The sequence below is a fragment of the Emydura macquarii genome, unplaced genomic scaffold (assembly GCF_026122565.2).
Source record: "Emydura macquarii macquarii isolate MOO-44397 ecotype Brisbane River unplaced genomic scaffold, CSIRO-AGI_Emac_v2 contig_18, whole genome shotgun sequence".
Classification (NCBI taxonomy): domain Eukaryota; kingdom Metazoa; phylum Chordata; order Testudines; family Chelidae; genus Emydura; species Emydura macquarii.
Window position 1 is genome coordinate 1,243,114 of NW_027130155.1, and position 15,836 is coordinate 1,258,949.

Sequence of the window (15,836 nt, forward strand, 5' to 3'; positions counted from 1 at the left end):
TAAATCTCTAAACTGAAAGATATTCTGAGAATCTCCCACAACAAAGAAAAAGGAGCTATATTACAACCCTAATGCACATATTTATTAACAAACTTCATAGGCATAAGATAAAAAGGCTCTTAAGGACAACCCATGAAGGTAATAAGACAATGAACGGATGAGAGCAACCAGATTTTAATCTAAACAGGCCTTACAGAGGTGTGTTTTCCTCTAATTTCCTGGAAATTAGGAGAAGAGTATTTAAAAACACAACTCTTAAGTGAGCACATTCATACACTATTCTACTTAAAACAGCAAGTGCTCATCAATTTATCCTGTCCATCTCTACAAGAGAGTTGTTAGCCACAGACAGATTTTAAAAAATAAATAAATAAAATAAAAAACTACACACACACAAAAGACGATCTCAAGGAAAACCTTCCCAAAACTTCAATGTCAAGTGGTGAGAAAAAGTTAACTAAGACACTTGTAATGATTTTACTGGGATATGAAAATACTGCTATAACAAATTACAAACCATTTCTCCTGTTAATTACCAGATAGCTAGACAATGTATTCCTGGAGAGGAGATATTGGTAAACAGAGAAATAGTGGATTTAAGATTCTTAACCTTCATAGCTGGCATGTCTTAAGACTCCTCAGTTATATGGTTTCTTCTAAATACCCGATTTAAATATTTTCTTAAATAATTTCAAAGGATTCAGTTAAGACTGCTTACTTTCTCCAGTTATAAACTGCCTAGTTATTTATTAATAACCAGCAGGATCCCCCAGCCCATAAACAAATTCTTTGGACTAATCATAAGCAGTTTTAAGTATCTCATAAGATACTAAACAGTGGATTCACAGTAATTTTTTAAAACAAACTATGATCTTAAACTTTAGTCTGAAAAGTGTGATATCTGCTAAAAACTCTCCATACAAACAGGCATACAAAAGAGATTGTAATGTAAGTAACCAGTATATCATTTGTGTGGTTTTGCTTAATGTTTTCTTTAATAAAATAGCCATGGTTAATAACTGTAATTAATTTGCTTGGTTTTGATCATGGTGTCCCCTAAGGTATGTAAAAGAACCCCTGTGACTGAAATAGTAGGAGTCACATTTCCTGAAATAATCTCTTGAATAGCCTGTATCAATAATTCCATTTTTTAAATTTTGGTTTTCCCTGATTTTGCAGTAAAAGAAACAAGTATTAAGAGCTGGCCTACCATTTTTGTTTCTCTTAATATATTTTTAAGTAATTTTAAAAATAAAGTTATTTGGCATTCAACAATTAAAATTACTCCTCTCCATCCCACAATTCAACTTAGCTCCTATTTTAAATGGAAATAATCTTAGTAGAGTTTTACAGTAATGGTCCAAAACCCTGCAATATCACTCTAAGCTGTAGTCTTTGAACAATTACTGGTAGAATACAGAAGTATTTTTAATACAGGTAAGTATTTAATCTGGTTTTCTATAGGATAGAAATGGCATCACTACTATGCAAGTCAATGTTAGAACAATTTTTAATTGTAGTCAACTTATCACCAGGTTTTCTCTAGGCTCTTCCTATTCAGGATTTTGGCCACTTAAAAGAGTAAAAGGTTGCAATTCTATAGTGATTAAAAATAAAATTTGAAACTACTGCCTTTATTTCTTTTTCAGTTTTGACAGCTTTTTGGCACATACTATTGGGTTTTTCAAATACAAGATTTTGACATTGACTTATGGTCACTTTAACCAAAGACTGAACTAAAAATGTCAAATCAAAGAGGAAACTGAAGACACGGACTGGTCTAATGGACAGGTCATGTGGCTAGGACCTTGGAGATGTAGGTTCTTCTCCCAGCTGTACTGCTGATGTGCTGCGAGATGCTGGGCAAGACATTTCACCTATTTCCCCTCCCATCCTTTGTTTATTTAAACTGTAAGCTCCTCAGGGTAGAGGCTATCTTGTGTAATATGTTTGTACAATACCTTACCCTGATCTCAAATGAAGCTGTAGGTGCTACCATAATAAAATAAATAGGCAAGACCCTAGTTTTAAGTAACAGATATTGGCATTGTCAGTCTTGAGATGATGTTGTGTGTAGTATTCTGATTTGGTAATTGACTAGTACTTACAATGCAATCTACCCTCTTTTTATACAAAGACTTATTGGACATTCTTGCTCACTTTAAGGTCCAGGCATTTATAAGTTATGTAAATAATTGGTATAGCCATAAACTGTCTCACACGTGAAATGAGAGTTGTAGTGATTTGGAAGATTCAGTATTTTAAGAGAGTCCTGTTTTCTCATGAGTTTCTTCTGCAGAAGCAGCTAATTAGATTTGTCTGGATAAATGTGTGATGAATTGCTTCAAAACAAAGGAAAAGTAGATTACAATGTGTACAAGCATCATTAAATAATGAGTTAAAAAGCATCAGCAGAAAATTGGGATGGCTACTGTATTACAGCATTTAAAATGTAGCTCATTAAAATGAACATTCTTCCACTGCAAAGCAAGCACTGTATTTATTTCTATTAATATTTTCTCAATGTCAAGGTGAACTTCATTTTATACTTGCAAATCACTACAACTCACAGTACATTGAATGATAAAGAATCATACACAGACCTGTAAGTGTCTGAAAAGTAATAAGATATTTGATTAATTGTATTGTGAACAAGAAGTTTCTGGCTGATAAATGACAATTTGGCTATTCTATATTAAATAGGGGTTTATAAACGGACAGAAAACCTTTAAGTAAAGTACATGGCACTAATAGATGCAACTATAATCAAAATTTTGTTTGAATTTACACAACTCCTAAACCACAAGTAAGACTGAATGAGATTTATGCTGATGTTAAATCTGGATTCTGCTAGGTTATTTATTGATTAGCTTTTTGCAACGAAGAGAGCACACCAATCCCTGGTATCCCTCTTCCTGCTTGTTAATCACTGATTCCTGGAATATGATGGACTACCAGGGAAGTTTCCAAAGCATGCAGATTCAAATACCTAACAAGAAATGAAAGAGTAAAGTTATGTGAGGCTCTTCTGTTGTAAACTAAGGACCCTGTTGTAACCAATCCCACACATTATGCGTCCCCAAGTCATAAAGCCTCAGCTTGCATAAATCAGGACACTGAAAGATAGTAGAGGAAACAGATTTAGACCCCAGGCATGAAATCCTGGCCCTACTGGAATCAATTCCCCCTGCCTTCAAAAGGAACAGGATTCTACTCCAGGATATTCAAGTCCAGAGGGGAACTAAGCAGGCAAAGTTTTGCAACCTGGGGCACCAAAATTATTCAGGAAAGATGGGGTTCCCCTGTCAGGCTTTAAGCCAATTTGTGTTGGCTGATATAAAAGCGGGCAGTGGGAGATGTCTGGAAATCTGACTGAGTTTGGAGGGGAGGCAGCCAAGTTGATTGCTGGCACCTCCTTATGGCGGATGTCCAATGCAGGTACTCCATAGGAAAGGTATGCAGTGATCAGATAAATGGCTTGAAAAGGACTTAAAAAGAAGGTGTTCGTTAAAGGAATGGAAGGGGGGAGGTTGGGGCTCCTATGAATGGTACGTCAGGGAGCCAACCCCCCTTTCTTATAGCTCATCTTAACCCTCCACCGAGAGGGGTGGATAATAAGGTCCCAGCAGTGGATTGGCTGTGGTACCGGGATAGAAAAAGAGGGGGAGCTGGCAGAAGACGGTAGGTAATTATTGAATGAAAATGAGGTTACTTGCACTGTACACTTTTATCTGCCAGGTAGTCCCAGACATGTAATAATAAAGTTGTGGCCTGATTAAAACCATATCAAATGTCTCTTGTCCTCCTTTCGGTATAGCTGGACAATGGGAGCATGACAAAGACAAGTGATTAAAGGTAGGCAAAGCCTTTCGTTTAGAGATGTTACACCTCTAAGTGATAGTAATATACATTAGGTGTAGTTATGTGAGATATTCAAGTACCTTGATTCTCAGTTTGATTAAGACACGAGATATTTCTGACTTCAAAAAATATTAAGCATTAGAACCTATTTTGAATATTCAGTTTCATTTTGGTTGAACAGCTGATACCACTGAGGTAAGGATTTGTTTTCCCAAGTGAAATCAGACTCAATAGGAAGTAATACAGATAGTAGTAAATGGTTACGGGCATTAGGGTCATGGTCATGAACATGAACACACATTTGAAAACTTTGTTCTAAAACTGCCATGAAGCTGAGATGGTTACAATTATTAAAAGATACGACCCCATTCTAATTGAGAGTCTTAAAGACTGTAAAACATTCAGAAACTAAACTGATGACGAGAAAATAAGCTCAAATGAAGAAATATCTAAGTGGAAGAGTAGGAGTGAAGAAAGGAGAAACTAAGGGCTTGTCTGCATGTGGCAGTTTAAAACAGATTGATTTGATGAATAAGATTCTCCTTTCAGTCAATTACGAACAACCTCGGGACTGATAATCCCCAGTTCAATGACTGTTTGGTGTACCCCAGAGGAGATCCATCACCTTCTTCTTAATATATTATTTATTTCAGAGAGTCTCCCCAGTGTGTCAGGAACTATTCAAGCATGAAGGATGACATGAACCAAGCTTAGAATCCAAGCAGCCAGTCAGCCACAAGGTAGAGAAGACAAGTAAGTAAAGTAAGCAGTAAAGTAATCATGGTGGTGATTGGCCATGTATACTTTTAAACATTATTAGATACATAGGCAATAACCATGACTCCTCAGCCTTTCCATTATTAGCGGACCAATTTCTTGTCAGTATCACAATAAAATGTGGTCATTAGGATGGATCATGTGTTAAGAATGGAATAGAGCATGGGATAATGTCACTCTGACACCAGTTATTACAGGTCTAATGTATTTTAGAAAAAACATTTAAGCTACTTGGTACTTACTGTCTAGTTCCTTATCCTCCAATATTTACAAATTCTGAGAAATGAAATTACATTAGAGAATTATAACATGTTTTAAAAAGTGCTTTCTAAAACAAGTTATTGCCTAGAGACATTAATAGGATCTTCTTTTTCCATGAGTTAAACTGGGCAATTTGGGACCTATAACATGAGTCACATTTTTTAAAGCTACAGCCATGTTGAAAGAAGCCATAATGGGTAGGCTCACCAGTACATAGATGGAAAACACTAATAAAAGTGTTAGTAATGGCATATTATTCCTTTTAGGCAAAACATTCCTCTCTCTCTCACTATACTGAAATGTAATTGTCCAGTGATAGATGTTGGAGGGGGCTCCTGGGAGGCCTTTCTTAAAAGTTTTGCTACCAAATAGAAAGTAAAAATTTCCTTCTAAACTTTATCCGCTTCCTATTTGGGGCACTCCTTTTTAATCCTTAAGAAGCTGGCATTTTCTAAACTTCAAGTCAGATGAAGGGTTATGATATATGTAATATGTGCATGAATTTTTTAAAGCAGTATTTACGTAAATCAACTTAACATTGTCACAAATCAACTGATTTACCATGGAAAGTTGAATGTTAAGATATGTGTGCACAGAACAGTTTCAGCACTCAAACCTTCAGGTGCAATCAGAGGGTCTCTATGTTGAGGATATTTGACCTTGCAATGGGATAGAACATACAACCACACGTTCCTGAGGTGAATAGATATCCATATGGCTTTCAGAACAACCAGGCAGAATTTGTTTTCATATTAATTACTTTTTCAACAAATGCATCTGAGCACAGGTTCGTAGTTTTCACAACTATTTTAAATCAAGCATTTGTGCCAAGTTATTTTGATCTGCCTCCACAATTTAACTGTTAACTATTGCACCCTCCGCTAAGCTTCTTAGCCACCTAATTGTTCTTATCAGCTCTTGCCCCATGAATCTAAAGTCCTTCAGGTTTGTTTGGTATTTTTAAAATTTATTTTAGGACAGTACTACATGCTCACTATGAACTCAGTAACAATGCCTCATATTGAGGATTCAGCAAAATCAAATATTCCATTTCATACTTCAATTAAATTTAGATGAAGCACATCCTATCATGAACTGGATCTCATGCTTCTAAGGGATCTTAAAGTCTACATAACCAAAAAGTACTTGCTCTGACTTTTATATTTATATTTTTCTCCCAGATGAAAAGAGTATTACATTTCTCCCCCAAAGAGATTAGCATTGCATTGCCAAGTCTTCATTCAGAGAACCCCCTCTACAATTTAAACATATTTTTCAAGCCAACTGTATGACAGTCAACACAAGAGTTCCCCTCACCTCAACGGACACTGTAGAGTAACTGAGAATAATAAAGCTAAAAAGTATGTATAGCATTTTCTAGGTCATAGCCTTTTAAGAAGGAAACACAGTAAGGGGAATGAACAGTAAAGAGCAATATGCAGTAGGTATGTCATTGTTTGCACTAGAAACAGAGTCTCTTGCACAATCATGCATCCTTTCCATGTGCATAGTTCCTACTGAGGTATGAGAGAGTTCTGCATGCATAAGGGTCTGCAGGAATGGACAATACACAATAGGTTATAAGTTATAGCCCACTGGCTCTTTATAGAGAACTGAATAGGGCAGTTTCTGCACTGCAGCTTTGAAGAGGCACAGCACAGAAGGTACAGCCCAGGAGAAGGGGGCACAAAAGCAGTTTCTTTGTGCTATCTGAATTCTGAGCTACTGCAAGGGCCAAAAGAGACCCAGGCATAAGACAGAGTAACCTCAGGGCTGCTCCGATTTTGGACAGTCTAGCCACAACTGCACGTATTGCACTAAAGCTCAAAATATCCATAGTGCTGTGTATTATTGGCACATCCCTCTCACTCCATTCAGTCTCAGCTCTGCCACCAGCTCAAGGACCCTCTAGTCAGCAGCCAAGGTTTGCTCCCTTCTAGTCTCTCTCTACTGCCTTTCCTCAAACCCTCTCCTTACCATTGGCACTCTCCCTTCTCTGGGTTTGCCAACCTCCCAACTCTCTCATCCCAGAGTGTGGAATCAGGGCCCTCACATGGGGGTGGGGTGGGGTAAGGGTACACTTTACCAGGGCCCGGAGGCTCTGGGGGGCACGGCCCAGGCTGCAACCCCTATTACCATGAGGAAAACATTGAGGCTAAATTGTCGATCACGCCTGAGGATATTTATAGAAACTTATTTCCCTGTATCTATGTATCTGTTGTCCAGAGCTTGTGAGATTTGCTGGAGACAATAAGAAGCTGCATTAGAGCAGTCTCAAGCAACATTCTGAACAGAGAGTTGCTGGGCCTGCTGGCCTAGCCCAGGCCCTTCTCTAGAATAGAGAGTGTGCGCTTGTGCAGTTAAACTAGAACTTGTAGTTTGAGACTGAGACACAGTGAGATTTGTGCTCCTCTCTGTGACATGGTCTATCACATCAAGATCAAGAACTACCTTTCCCCAGAGTTCCTTGTGCATAAACAGTAGGGAGGGACAGCTGGTGGGAGGGGTAAAGACAGTGGGAGCCAGTGCTGCTGCTGCTGCTTCTGGTAGGATTTGCAGACTCAAAATATATGTGTCTAATTCACTCTCAGTCACACACACACACCCCATAGTGGCTATAAATACAAATCAAGCAGCCAGAAACCTAAGGGGATAAAAGAAAGGGAACTAAAAGAACTATCTGATTCTTGTCTTTTCAAAGATACAGACTTGTAGCCTGAAAAAACAGATTCTGTCTGTCAAAAAATTGCTTTGTTTGGTGTCCTGACTTTTGAAGGGATGCGGAAGCTAGCAAAGTCAATGCCAAAAGATGTTGATGGGTATAATTTTCCTGAATTTCTTCTCAGATATAAGACTTCAAACAAGAGAGAAAAGATACCAGGAGACTGGCTTGTCTGGAGTGCTACCAACCAAGCATTGCATTGTTTTCCATGTTGGCTGTTTCCTGAAGGTAGGCTTAAACAACACAGTATGTTGGCAAAAAATGATGGGTATTCACCAAATTGTGAAAAAATGGCATAAAACTATATACTAAAGTTCCTGAACATGAAAAGAGCATAGAACATAAAACTTGCTACTGCCAGTGGAAGCAATTACAGCAGTCACCGTCAGGTGGAAATAGAGTGGACTGTGAGATTCAAAAACAAATATTAACAGAAGCTACAAGATGGAAAGAAACATTGGAAAGATTGTTGGATATTACCTTATTTCTTGCTTCACGAGGTTTAGCATTCCAAGGAGATGATAATCTGATAGGTGACCCACACAATGGTAATTTTCTTGGAACTCTTGAGATTATAGCTCATTATGACAGCATCACTCATGACCATTTGGCTAAAGTCAAACAGCGGGCGAACAATGAAAGGACAGGCTCATTATCTCTCATGGGAGAGTCAGAATGAGTTTATTGAATTATGTGGTAAGAGTGTGCAGAAAGCCATCCTTGCAGAGAGAGAAAAGGCCATTTATTATTCTATCATATGTGATGCTACTCCTGATGCCTCTCACCATGAACAACGTGTTGATATTGCAATTTGTAGTTCACAACAAAGATAGTGGTACATTTAACACTAAAGAAAGGTTTCTTGAATTTATCAACTTTGATTTAAAAAAAGGAGAACAGATAGCTGAAATGTTAATTGGCAGCTTGAAGTGTCATAATATTCCTCTGGATGACTGTAGAGGTCAAGGATTTGATAATGGCTCTAATATATCAGGGAAAATAAAAGATGTTCAGGCCTGCATTATGTCCAAAAATGAACTTGCTGTGTATTCTCCTTATGGTTCCCATTCACTAAATCTTTAGGGGTTAATGCTGCTGCAGCCTGTACTGAAACATTAACATTTTTTGGTTGTGTTCAGCAACTTTTTGTGTTTTTCAGTGCTAGCCCAGTGAGGTGGAAGATTATAACAGATAGGATACACTGCTCACTCCGCTCTCAGTCAGACACACACTGGAGTGCACGTGCTGATGCTATCCATCCACTCACAAAGCATCTTCCAGGTATTCTGGAAGCACTGGAATGTGCTCTTGAATTAAATTTGACACATGAAGCTCAATCACAAGTAGAAGCACTGAAAAGGTACTTCAGCTCATTTTTATGCCTTTTGATGGATAGCTTCTGGTACAAAGTTCTTTCCGGTATTGAGGACAGAAACAAGATTTTACAAGCCAGAGGAATCTCTTTTGAGTCAGAAGTAGCTCTCATTGCTGATATTATTGAAGAAATAAAACAACTTAGAGATCAGTGGCCCAAAATTCTACAGGAAGCATGTCTTGTAGCAGAAGGCATGGGAATTTTGGCACAGTTGCCAAAGAAGAGAGGAAAAGGTTTCATGATGAGACATCTGAGCCTGAGGAATCATGTTCTACCATCTCTGAAAATGAACCAGAGTCTTTATTCAGAAGGAATGTTTTCGATGCAACTTTGGACAAAGTCATCTGCGAATTAGAGCACAGATTCAAAGCAACCAACATTTGTTTGACATTCCATTCAGTCCTAATACATGTGACACTAGAGCCTGGGGAACTGGAAGAAGCTTCTAAATGTCTGCTTCACAAGTATCCTACAGATCTTTCTGAGAATTTTCCTTGTGAAATGTTGCACCTGAAAAAAAATCTTCATATTCTTTTTCAAAAGTAGACTTGAACTACCCCCACTTATCTTATTAAATGAGATTTACAAAAAACTGCAACTAATTTTCAGTGAAGTGTACATAGCCCTATGGATTTTTTGCACACTGTCAATGACGGTGGCAGAAACTGAAAGAAGTTTCAGCAAGCCAGCACTCATCAAAAACTACAGGCGTTCTACAATGGGGCAAGCTATCATGTCTATTGAGTGTGAATTTGCAAGATAAATTGACTTTGGGGGGGGCTAATTCATGATTTTGCAATGAAAAAGGCCAGAAAAATAGAGCTTTAAAGTTAATTGGCCTAATTAGAAAATGTTTGCAGTCACATTGGTCCATTAGAATAAAAAAATCAAGACATTGACAGGACATTAATACCTTTATAATGACCAAAAAGTTACAAAATAGTGAGCAAACTTGTAGGACTCTCAAGCTGTGTGTTATGTTAAACAAAAATAGCAAAGGAGGTAGGGGGCATTTTTCAGAAATGTAGAATATGTAACAGTAATTTCAGAATTCAAACTTTTTTCATGGCTCATGAGATTGTATGTATGGGATGAGGGATTGTGGTATGTGTGTGGGAGGGGGCCCATGTTAAAAGTTTGTACTGGGCCTGAAAAAAATTATGCTTGGGCCGTGATGGAGTAATTGTAAGCTACTTGCTCCCTAAGGGAAGGGAGGAGTGCTTCAAGGTTGCAGAGGCAACTGCAGACTTTCCCTTCTCTGCAGACTTTCCGTGCAACCCAGTCTGCTTCCAATTTCCAATATTTATACATCCAGTTCAGCTAGTTCCCACCCAGCTGGGTTCCCTCTCTGAGTTAGGTGATTGCTTAGCCACAAGATTCACCTTAGCTGGGGCCTGTTGGGTTAATTAGTCCCTCCACCATTCCACCCCCCTCTCCCCCCAAATCTACATTAACCCTTTCATAGCCAGCGTGGGCTGAACACCTATCACAGGGCCCATTGTATTAAAATAATAGTTTATGTAGTATTGTGGGCCAGGACTACATGTAACCACAGGAGGAAGGCTGTATGACAGATGTGAGACTTGGAGGCTTAAAGGACTATATTGAACAATGTGTGAAATAAGAATGGACTTTTGGAATAAAAAGTGTTAAGTGGTTTTCCTGGGAAACATCTAGAGGGAGGTGAATGCAAATTCTCCATGTCTGGTTATACAAAACCCAACCTTTGAGGTTACACCCTGAAGTGTGCGCTGTTGTCTGCTGATCACCTGTTACATGAGGCCAATACTAGAGGAAAGACTGAACTATTCATGGTTGTTCTGGTTCTGAATCTTTTAACCACAGGGAAAATCCAGCAGTGGTGTTCCGAGTAGGGTGGGGAGGGCCATGCCACCGGGTGCCAGCCTGGAGGGGGGAGGGGGGCGCTGACTGGGCCCACATGGGAGAGGAGTAGGGCCGGCCGCCCCGTTGCCTGGGGCAGGAGTGGCCCCTGGCCAAGGCACTAGGCCCACATGGGACAGGGCCGGCGGGAAAGGTCAGGGCAGGGCCTAGAAGGAGGGGGGGGCGGCTCAAGCAGTGCGCCTCCTTGGCCATCTGTTATCCCTTCCAAGCAGCACACCCCTCCGAGCACCACTCCTCAAGCAGTGCCTCCCTGTCCATTCCCCCGTCAAGCCGTGTGTCTCCTGCAGCCCCTCCTGGGCTATGTGTGTCCCCCCCCACCACCAGCAACCCACTCCTGGGTGTGTCTCCCCCTCCCCACAGTGTGGGCCCCTGAGTCCCAGCAGCACAGGGCCCCTCCGCCTGAGAGGGGGGGAGCACAAATGCTAGTATTGGTGCACAGGAGCCAGAGACACATGGTATGCCACCAAAACCCTCAACTGGGTTTCAAAGGACTAATGCCTACCAGAGCCCAAGGATGGAGTTGGGGTGATCTAGGGTAAGCATTTTAGCATGTTTAAGTTCTTTTAAGTGTGTTTTCTCTGTAATGCTTTCATGCTAAGAATACATTTGCTTGCTTATAAAGAGCGGTGTAGTAATTTATAACTGTGGGCAATTACACTGTTCATAAGCTCTGAAGAGAAAAAACAGTGCAGATGCTGGCCTTTTAGGTGGTGTAGCTTACTGGGAATATCAGTGTGAGCAGGGAACCATGCAGCCTGGAAATCCCCAGTCAGAAGGGAGCGAGAGAGAGACGACTGCCCAACAGAAGTGATGGCTAAGGAGCTGGGAGCCTAGACTAGTTGTCCTCAAGGGAACAATGAGGGGGAATAGAGGTGCAGATGCCCTGTACTGTGACATATACCTGGGGGCAGCTGGAATGAGGGGGCAGGGAAGGAAGGAAGAGGTCAGCCACAAACAGACCCATAGTAATTCACACCAGTACTATATTATTTACAGTATTTTAGACATACTGTATATAGAGGTAGAACATATTGTATATTCATACTATAAAACAAACAAGAGATATGATCATGTGTCTAGATCATACAAGCACAGCCCTGTGTTGTGGAGAGGTGTGCAGGGCTGCACCACTCCAGAGGAAACACCAGGAAGCATTCTGCCTCAGAGAAACTGAATCCCTTCCTGATGCTCTATGTTATATGAGGAGTAGATAAGGAGTTCAGTATTCTGCCACCACCCCAGAAGAGCAAGCCTATGCCAAGGGGGTGCAATTCTGGCAAGTCCCAATGAGAGCCATGCAAAGGAGCGGTGAATGCTTCCACTACCATCACTGTGTGTTCATGTAAGGCCTGACCAGAATCTAGCCTAATAGCAGAATAGCATTTTACTCTTTCAAAATCATTCTTCATTAATAGGTTGAGAGACCTGTATGTCTACAGCATTGGTTATTATTTTGATAGTGGTGGACTGCTCCCAGTGTGTGCCAGGTGCTTCCTAAACACAAAGAAAGGCACAGCACCTATCCCAGAGAGCACACAGTCTAAAATGACCAAGAAAGATTACAAGTGGAAAGGGATACTATTTACGAGCAAAGCGATAGGGAGGATGAGTTAAACATACCTTGTTAGTTACCTCTTTAGTGTCTCCAGCACACCCATATTTTTTACATGTTAAAACACAAATTTCCTCTTCACATCCTCCCTTCATCATTCATCCTCATCTTCCCCCACTCTCATACACATAAAACATCAGTGTCATTTGCAGTGTCCTTCTATCCTCCCCGACAGTCAGACCTCTCTTTCCCCACAAGTGGGCAGCGAACTCATAATACATAATTAGAGGCTTAGCTAGTTTATTAAGGGCTCCAGGAGAAGATCTTGCAGAGAGGGGACACAGGCTTTGTGCACAAGCTCAGGAAGAGCCTTCCATATGTGAATGGCAGTGTGGAAAAAGGGAGATGTAGGTTGTGGGAGAAGCAGACAGACGAGGTGCTGAGGAACGTGTCATTAGTAAAGCAGAAGGGGCAGAGAGGAAGGGGCATGATATGATAAGAGACAAGAATGGGTAAGCAGACAGGGGCAGAGATAAGAAGGGCTTTAGAACCACCAAGAAGCTTGAACTTGATGCAGGGGACCTACTGAAGGGATTCAAACAGGCTGAGTGGTGAAAATAGGCAAACAGATTATTTTAGCAGCAGTGTTATTGAAAAACTGGAGTCCATTTAAGTAACAGATCTGAGATTTAGAGGTTCTGGTAATCAGGATGAGAAACAATGAGAGTCTGTATGAGAATTTTAGCTGTGCAAATTAAAAAAAAAAAAAGTCAGCTCTTATACATTATAAAGGTTTAAATGCTGTTCAGATATTTTAACTGCAAAGAACCCCTGTTTTCATCCTTCAGAAAAGGCACAGACAACTCCAAACATCTGTGCCTAGATTTCACAGATTCATAGAAGGGACCTCAATATGTCATCTAGTCCAGTCCCCTGCACTGAGGGAGGATTAAGTATTATCTAGACCACCCCGGCAGGTGTTTGTCTAACCTGTTCCTAAAAACTTCCATTGATGGAAATTCCGCAACCTGCCTAGGTAATTTGTTCGTGCTTAAATATCCTTACAATTGGGACGTTTTTCCTAATGTCTAACCTAAATCTGTCTTGCTGCAGTTTAAGCCCATTGCTTCTTGTCCTGTCCTTAGTCAATAAGGAGAACAATTTATCATCTTCCAGCCTTCTTTTCTCTGGAGATTTAACAATTTGAAGAAATGAAATTACCCTTCTGGTTCCTGAAAAATATCTTGGAAGAGAGGTCAAAAAAGGAACACTGGGATACTTCTCATGCTCAGACAAAGATATGTCTGCGCATAAAACCAATGAGCTATACAATCAAAAGAGTGCTACTTTGGACTGATTTCTAGTGATGTGGATAATTAAGATATCAGTAATGCCATGGCTACACCAAGGTGGAAGCCCTGTAACAGAAGTTGCTTACCAGTAGTGACTCTTTTTCAACTAATATTGCCTCCACAGAGGCTCATTGAAGGAGTCAGTTACCCAGCTACGAAGCTATGGAACTTTCTTGAGTACTTATGGAGTACTTCCTCAGAGCCTATATTGCGGAGTGAGGTATCAATACCCTTCCTTGTAGGGCTTCTCCTACCAAATGCAGCTGTCTTGGAACCAGTTTCTGCCTCTTTCCATTTGTTTTGGACAAACAAATTTACATGTGTATATAGATTTAAAAACCTGTCAGAGTTACAGGACTCCAGTGCTTCATTTGTGTCAGGGCTTGCCAAGGTTGAGACCCGGCACCTCTAAGCTTGGCAGTTCATAGCCCTAGCATCTCTGAGCTTGCCATGTCAGTTGTGAAAGTAAAAAAAAATTGCTTGAACCCCAGCATCTCTTTCATTACAAATTAAGCACTGCAGAGCTCCTCAGGTCCACACGGATCATCCCTCCTGCCCTCTGCTTTAGAGCCTAGCTTGAAATAGGGCTTCTGGAGGTAGAGAGGAACTGAAGAACTATTAGAGGGAGCATAGTATTTATACCCTCACTCTATGGAGTGAAGGGTTCTGGGAAATTGCACATGGTTATTCCCCCTCCACTGACTGCTGCTCAAAAAGGTTCTGAGGCCTTGTGGCCAGGACACAACTTCACACAATGAAACTCTTCATGAAGCACTAAAGTTAACATGTAATTACAGTAAGGACAGCATGTTCATAAGAACAAATAATTCTAGCAATTTAAATATTTAAACAGTGAAATAAAATGAGAATTTCTGGAGAAAAAACCTCCTTTGATTCTGAAAGTTTCTTAAGACTCCTTTTAAGTTAGTTAATAGCTAAATAGAAATCAACTTAATTTATTATGAATACTTTAGAATCTAAATGGACACTGAATAATATTTTTTTCTCAAAGACATCCGTGTTATTTACGGAGAAATTAAAAAAGTTCATCAACCTGCAAACACAGACTTTTAAATGGAGACCATAGTTTGATGTAATTCCACAAAACAAAAATAGCATCCATCACCACTACTGGTGGCTCTGCCATGTTGGGTTTAACCCAGCCAACGGCAACACAGTGGGGGTGAAAGTAGAAAACAGCCATTTTCATTTATTAGAAATAGAGAAAATCAATCTGCCAAATAGAAAAAGGCTCAAGATTAGTATAAAATGAAGCTATGACAAATTTTTACAAACATATTACAAATAGGAAGTGAATATAAGTTATAAAAATTATGAGGTTTGTAGATTTCTTCAATTAAAGGACATTGGTAAGTTAAATTACCTTTTTTCTGCTTTCTCCTTTGGTCCAACACTTGAATACTGAGAGTTTCACGTTGGTCATTCAATTTGCTCTGTATCAGTGGAGCTTTAACACCATGAAAACAAATTAAAACCATTACTTTCAAAGCTGCTTCACATAGACAGGCTTTTCTGTCAAGATTAGGCATGCAATGAAGTTTTGTACCATAATTATTAACTACTCTTGGTAAAGAGGAATTGCACACTAGATCCAAGTCAGCAGTGGGCAGGGTAGATGGAACAGTGTTTATACAAAATGCAGTTTTCTTGGCCAGATATTTACTGTCCTCCCGTAGTAAGGTACCCAATATAATTGCAGTCAATCTCATTGCCTGAGTCAAGTGAATAATTTCCAACTGAAAAAAGTATGCACAAAATTCAGTCTCTTTTTCTGCCCACAGAATATCTACAAGCAGATGTTTTCTCAGTTTTAGCTGTTATTCAGAAGCATGACAACTTCTCAATGTATTTAACCCTAGTGAATTAAGAAGGTTGAAAAATACTAAAGATTTCACACACAAAAAACCCAAACAAACAAACAAAAAAAAATCACACACTCAATTTTTATTTTGCATTTTACTAAAAAAAAAAAAAAGTAGTTGTTCATTAAATTGAAACTGTTAGCTAAAATTT

The 15,836-nt window shown here is 39.7% G+C and overlaps 1 protein-coding gene across 1 annotated transcript in view; it reads right to left on the bottom strand.

The window, feature by feature from the left end:
- The window catches only part of IQCJ (IQ motif containing J), a 325,729-nt gene that overhangs the window by 257,152 nt on the left and 52,741 nt on the right, over positions 1–15,836 (bottom strand). Inside the window, exon 3 of the mRNA XM_067543069.1 lies at positions 15,187–15,270. Within this exon, the coding sequence (XP_067399170.1) occupies positions 15,187–15,270 (84 nt within the window). The remainder of the gene's footprint in view (positions 1–15,186; positions 15,271–15,836) is intronic.